This window comes from Theropithecus gelada, chromosome 13, assembly GCF_003255815.1.
Source record: "Theropithecus gelada isolate Dixy chromosome 13, Tgel_1.0, whole genome shotgun sequence".
NCBI lineage: Eukaryota > Metazoa > Chordata > Mammalia > Primates > Cercopithecidae > Theropithecus > Theropithecus gelada.
This window is the reverse complement of record NC_037681.1, coordinates 78,670,432-78,677,742: the sequence shown is the minus strand read 5'-3', so window position 1 is coordinate 78,677,742 and position 7,311 is coordinate 78,670,432. Positions and strand designations below refer to the sequence as shown.

The following is a 7,311-nucleotide window of genomic DNA, read 5'->3' as shown; positions in this document are numbered from 1 at the left end:
ATGGAGATAAGTAAAAATAAATCCTGCCCTAGGCTTACCAAGTAAGTGTCTTTAGACACCATAAATTTGGGGATGTTCTGTACGTATCTATTGTGCTTCAGCTTAAGGTATGAGAGGAGAATTTTGGTAGCATCCTAGTGGACATTAAGTATTGGACACTGGAATACACACTCACCCTGTTAATTTACAACCTATGGGCCTGGATATATTTCTTCTCATTAAAGGATGGGTAATTAGGAGAAAAGAAAATATGGGCAATAAATGAAAATATGCTCTCATATAAATAAAACATAGGCTTAAAGACAATAGAAGAATCATATCCAAATGGGAAGCAAGATTTTTGTTAAGCATCTGTATTGTACTCTTCACAATTTTAATAAAATATGAGCTGTATGAATAAAGTGAAAATGAACAGGTCTGATATGTTGAATGATAGAAAGAGCATTAGCAATTAGCACTGACCCTGTAGAAAATCAAGTTATTGGAATTAACTAAAATGTGCACACAATGCAAGGTGTGAACATCGCGGGTGAAAACAAAATGATTGATCGAGTGGTTAGAAGACATACTAGATCTATTAATTGTATTATTTTAAAATTTAAAATATTTAAAAATAAAGGCATCAACTTTTATTGATATTTACAGATTGCACTGGTGGCTTCTCTTTGTTTGTGTATCACATGATCATGGCTGATATTCGGTACAAGTGGTTCACAGATAAGAAAGAAGAGGCTCCATGGTACACCTTGAGAGATTGGCAGTTGTTTTCTCAGACACTAGTTAATTTTTTTTACTCTACATATTGAAATGTATGTATATACCTGCAAAATATATCATACTTCCAGTTAAATACATTCACAGATCATATTTTCCTAATCATGGAATTTGTTTTTTCAGTACAAGAAATGAGAACTGACTGTAAAAATAGTGTACACTTCCCTAATGATATCCCCTGATATGGTTTTAATGTGTCCCCTACAAAATTCAGGAGTTGCCAATGGGCTCCTATTAGAAGGTGGGGCCTTTAAGAGGTGATTAGGCCATGAGAGCTCCTTCCTTGTGAATGGAATTAGTTGCCCTTATTAAAGGGGTTGGCAGAGGGAATCACCCTTCTACCTTCTCCCTGTGAGTGTACAGCATTCCTCCTTCTCGGTGGGATGCAGCAATAAGGTGCCATCTGGAAAGCAGAGGGCAGCATTCACCAGACAACTAAACTTTCCAGTGCCTTGATCTTGGAATTCCCAGCCTCCAGAACAGTGAGAAAATAAATTTGTGTTCTTCGTAAATTACCCAGTCTCTGGTGTTTTGTTATAGCACAAATCGACTAAGGCATCTTCTTTCCTTCTTTATCAGGTATAACCAATCTATTGAATTATGTATTAACCATTTCCTCACTTTCTGTATAATATCCTTGTTTTATATTTTATTATATGCTTTTATATTTATTATTTTATTCCTTCTACTTTTTGGGGAGAGACGTAATTCCTGTTTCTTTTTCTTTACTAACTACATAAATTGATTGCTTAGATTGTTAGTTTCCTTCCTCCCTACCTTCCTTCTCCCTTCCTTCTTTTCTTCCTTCCTTCACAGTTTGTTAACCATAGGAAAAGAAAAAACCGTTAAATAAACATTAGGCGTTATTGTTAAATAAACAGTAGCTATTATTGTGGATTTGCCTGTTTTCCTTTGTAATTTTCTTCCTCTCCTGCTTCCTTTCTTTGTTCCTTCCTTCCTTTTCATCTTCCTGCTTTTTCTATAATATGACCTTAAATTTGATATTATATATTTTCATCAGTTGACAATATTTCCTAATTTTTTATTGTAAGTTCATCTTTGCCTCATGTACTATATAGATCTTATTTGATGCTAGGGTAATTGACTTTTTTTTTTGACAGAATACCAAACTATATTTACTGTTTACAGTAGTAAAGGACAACAAATAATGTACAAATTGGTGAATAAACACAACAGAGCCAACAAACATCCCACCCGAGCCCATACAGCAAACAGGAAATGAGAACATTTCAGCAAGATTTCAAGCAAGCAAGAGATGATGGGTGGTGGTTCAGGTGACTATAAAAAGGCAGAGAATGGCCACCAAGCAACAATGGAGCCTCAGGGAACGACAGTAGGCAGAACTATGAAAATGTTTAATTGGTATAGATCCCAAAATATTTCACAGAACTGAAATCACCAGACTAATGCATAAATTCAATACATATTTGGAAAGCAGGACGGCACAAACCCACGAGAAGAACATGAAGTCATCATTCCATGGGTTCATTTGTAACCACACTTGGAGGTAGCTCTTTTACACGACAACGTAACTGCAAATTCAGCAATACTTAATCTTACTTTTTTAAGTATAGACCATAATTATTCATCAGAAGCAGATACTGGAAGAAATCTGAGGCCACAACACCATTACCAAATGAGAAATGTGGGAATTTCTTCAATATTAAGAGGAAGAGAAAAGCCAATTTTGGTTGTGCCAGTCCTTGCCTGTGTACCAACGCCAGGTACTGAGCAGAGAGTGGGGTGGGAGGGATGGCAGGGGGGTGGGTCCTGGGCTTCAGACCCCGAGATTACATGCTTGAGGGCCAGAGAGCACGTGGGGTCAAATTACCAAAGGACCCAGTTATTTTTTAAGCTTTGAAGAAGCATTCCAGTATTTTCCCTTCAACTTTTCCATATACTGACAAAGCATACATTTGCAATATTTAGCATTTTAATCACCTGTGCCTATAACAGCAAGTGACAGTCTATCCTCCCTACCCACCTTGCCCCCATTACCTGTCCAAGAGCCGCACCCCCACTGCGGGAAACACCAATTCTCTGTGTGACTGGAGTGAGCGGGGGAGAGGCAGCAACTCAGGAGTCAGGTCCCTGGCCAGACTAAAAGCGAACATTCAGGCTATAATTCTGGGGTTAAAAAATGTTTTAGGTGGGGGAAAAACACAAATGAATACACAAAAAAACCCAAAATACCTTGCAACTCATTTTACCTGAACAAAGATAACAATTCTGATTGGCCCAATTTAAGTTACAGATTCATCCCTGCAGATATAGTTTCGAGTTGCACTTGAAGTACATCAGAGAGAGGAAAATCATTGTGGTGAATGTCCTTGAGTTTCCGCAGAAGCCTTTGTGGTCGGCATGGTCACGTGCTCACCATTCAACAGCAATACAAGGACCGACGGCCCGGGCTGGGGATGGGCCCTCTAGAAACCATGCCCTGCCAGGCTGCTCTCCGGCGCACCTCCTGTCTGCTGCTGGAACACGTCAATGGTGTCCTCCTCCTCCATCTCCAGCTGTGCTGGAGTGTCGGTTTCATTAATTGGCTGCCCGTCAAACCTGAATCTAATCTGTTTCATTGACAAACCCTGCCTCTCGCAGTAGGCCTTCATCAGCTTGCTCAGTGGCGTGTGCCTCGTGATCTTGAACTGCACCACGGAGCCGTCCTGCCCGGCCACCTTCAGGTTGATGTGGTCATTCTCTGTCTTCACGCCCTCCTTGGGCTTCTCCTCGGACATGGCTGCCCGGGCGGCGCGGGCAGGCGGCGCGGGGGAAGCAGCACGGAGCAGGCGAGTCACGCTCTCGGCCCCGCCACTCTCCCTGTAATTGACTTTTTAAGAAATATTCGAAGGGAGTTTTTAGTTATTCTTCTGTAATTGATTTCTAGTTTAGTTTCTCTGTGACTAGAAAACATACTCTGTATGATTTCAGTTCATTGAAATTTGTTACAACTTACAGTCATTTAAAAAATGTTCAATGTTTATTTAAAGGTTTTTTCTTGTGGTTTTTACGTTCAAAACACACTACATTCTTATTTTTTCTTCTTGTTCTGTTATTTTCAGAGACAAGTTTGTTAAAGTAGTCACCATTATTGTGGAGTTTCTATTTCCCTTTGTAATTTTAGCATATTGCTTTATGAGTTATGAGGTTATGTTCTTGGAGGCACATACATTTAGAAATGTTATATTTACTAAAACTTTTATTATCAGTAGTTGTCTTTATCTCTAGTGATTTTTTAAAATTTTATTTTAAAGTTTACTTTTAATACAGGCATACAGCTGACCATTGAACAATATGGGGGTTAGGGACAGTGATTCCCTGCACAGTAGAAAATCTGTGTATAACTTTTGACTTCCCCAGAACTTAACTACTAATAGCCTTATGTTGACCAGAAGCCTTGCCAATAACATAAACAGATTTTGTATGTTATATGTAATATGTATTGTATTCTTACATAAAGTAAGCAGAGAAAAGGCTCTTAAGAAAATTATAAGAGGAAAATATATTTACTACTTATTATGTGGAAGTAGATTGTCATAATGCCTTTATCCTTGTCTTCTTTATGTTATGTAGGGTGGGGAGAAGGAGGAAAAGGAGAGGTTGTTCTTGCTGTCTCAGGGGTGGAAGAGGTGGAAGAAAATCCACACATTAAGTGAACCTTTGCAGCTTGAATCTGAGTTGTTCAAAGGCTAACTGTATTCGTTCTGTTAGTCATGATTTTCCAGAGAAAAAATCAATTACATATCTATACAAAAGCACACAATGTATGTGTGTATATACACATATATACATACACACACACACACACACATATATATAGAGAGAGAGAGAGTGAGAGAGAGAGAGATTGAGAGAGATTTATCATGAGAAATTGGTTCATTTAATTACGGAGGCTGAGAAGTCCCGCGATCTCTATTTAGCAAACTGAAGATGCAGGAGAACTGATGGTATAGTTTCAGTCTTAGTCTAAAGAACTGAGAAGGAAGAATATTGATGGTGCCAGTTCTAGTCCAAGTCCAAAGGTCTTTGGGGAAGGCTGAGAGAAAGATTACTATTGTTCATTTTTGACAATTTACTGGGGTCCTTCCTCGATGGGACCAAACCTTGCCCTCATTAGAAGGATTCTGGATCTGTAAACTGGCTTGTCTGGGAATTGATTGGGAGGTCATGACTCTTCATTTTTATGACTCAAATTAGACTTCTGTTCACTTGACCTAGAACTTTTCTGTTCATAAAGGTCAAGTAAGAATTTAGTAGGCCTCCTTTCTGTTTCACTTTTAGGAACACCAATAATTAAATAGCCAATGCCATAGGTCAGTTCAAGGCCAAGTATTCTGACTGTTGCTTTGACTCTGCTGTCCATCACAGTAACCATACCCATCTTGCCTTGGAGATTGAATCCTGCCTTTTGACTCTTGCCATCCAGGATCCAACTACTCCCATTACATTTAGGTTTTCTAATGTAGTGACTTCAGCTCCCACTGTGAGGTCTGCTCCACAGAGAAGAGTGATCACAAAGATTTTCAAGAATGCTGAGACTTCACTTACAAATTTATTTCCTCACAGTATGGTATGTCTTCTAGACCTTCCCAATATGAGTGAATGGATCTTAAATGGTAAATCCACTCTAACATTCCAATCTCCGTAAGACTGAATTCTTTCCACTAAGTAAAACCAAGGCATGTCTGGCATTTTTACTTTGCTCACTGTGGGCCACCTTTTGTTCCATTTTTCAGTTTCAACTAAACAAACTTTTAAAATCCCTCCTAACTCCCAAAGCTTTAACATTAAATGCAGAATCTCTGCTCAGTGACTCTATGCCAATACATTCAGCCTGATCCAACATTATTTGTCTTTCACTATTATCTCACACCCTTTATACCAGTTTCCACACATGTCCCCCAGATTTCTGTCTATATAAAGTAGAAAACTCAAGTAGTTCTTCTTGAGTATAGCACATACCCTCAGTGGTTACACTTTTTACCTTACCTCTAGGGGAATGCTGGGACATAAGTCTAGCTACAGGTCTAGAAGCAAAGAGAGGTGGTGGGGTGGGTTCTGAGGAGAATCAGCATTGCCTTGCTTAGCATCTGCCTCAGGGGTGGCTATTTCAGTTTCTTTAGGCAAAGCATCAGCAATCCCCTTAGAAGAGGGTAGAGAGGCTACTTCCTTGAGGTTGGAGAGATCCCCTCTAGTGGGGCTGGGGAGGTCTTGTCTACTGTCAAAGAAGACTCATCAGAATTTAGGAGCTTAATGTCCCTAGCTTCATCTGGGTCTTCCAACTTACATGATCCTATTCTTTCCCAATCAATGTCCTTGCTTTAACAGTAGACACCCTACCAAAGTGAGAAAATGTTTACCTCCTATCTCATTGAATGTTTTTACTGACCCTCTCAATAATTCTTCCATGTCTTTTTATCTTATATATGTTTTATACTTTTCTTCTTCTTGCATTTTTATGTCATTTCAACAGATTAGTTTTGCATCTTAACATTTCTTCAGTTAGGTCTCATTTGTTTTTTACTTTACCCATTGTCTTTTAAATTTTAATTATCTTATTATTAAAAGCCACATATAATCCCAATTTTATAAAAATATCAATATTTAGAAGACCAGAAACAACTGTATCAAAAAGCAAGAGATTTCTAAGAAATGCTAGACTAAGAAATTTTCATTTTAATCTACAGGCTTTCTATAATTTTGAAATTTTCCATTATGAGCTTGTATAACTCTTGTAACCATGGAAGATTCTACATTTTTAGAAGAAAGCAATCTATTTTGATAACATTTTAAATGTTAATATCTTTATCTTCTTAGATATTGTTTCTGTTATTAAGTTAATCCCTGTGTAAGCATGGTTTCCTGACAAAATAGTTTTTGCATCTAAATCCCTACAGACTGACCTGGCTAATTATATAGTCATATAATTGGACAAAACTTAGTATTTTCTAGATGATAATTAAAATTGCAAGCCTTTTTTCTTCATTGCGTGAATGTTAACACCTAAATGTTTGTACATTTCTTTACCTTTCAAGTGTGAAATTAGAGTAAATGGGCCACTAACTGGTCCCTGGAATTAGAATAATGACCAGCTAACTGGACTATAAGTCTCTACATTCACTGTAACTGCTGATAATTTGATAGGTGATTATTTAATACAGTTTCAAATGATCTTCCACTATACTGGAAGAACTAGTATATGTCTCAATAATGCCTGATCAACTTCAGGATTTTTTGATATTTCACTAAACAATACATTTACCCTAGTTGCCTGTTTTATTGAAAGAACTCATAAAATGTTAGGTAGAGAAAAATTACCACACATATGAAAGGGAAATCTATATTCTTTGTGTTGAGTATACTTTTCTCTGGTAGAGGACATAGTTAAAAAAATTAACCATTTTTGAGGAATATTAAAGGAATAGATTATTTGCTTTTATGAACAAAATCCAAAACAAATGACACATGGCTGTCCAAGGATGTACTTGTTTGATTTTTTTTGAAACTCAGGTTTAA

The 7,311-nt window shown here is 37.6% G+C and overlaps 1 protein-coding gene across 1 annotated transcript; it reads right to left on the bottom strand.

The window, feature by feature from the left end:
• Positions 1-1,892: 1,892 nt before the first annotated feature.
• On the bottom strand, positions 1,893-3,610 carry LOC112605291 (small ubiquitin-related modifier 3-like). The gene is made up of 2 exons (XM_025354980.1): positions 3,243-3,610; positions 1,893-3,154 (listed from the first exon to the last, which is right to left on the bottom strand). The coding sequence occupies exons 1-2, from the start codon at positions 3,531-3,533 to the stop codon at positions 3,044-3,046; spliced, it is 402 nt and encodes a 133-aa protein (XP_025210765.1). The 5' UTR covers positions 3,534-3,610; the 3' UTR covers positions 1,893-3,043.
• Between the last annotated feature and the right edge of the window lie 3,701 nt (positions 3,611-7,311).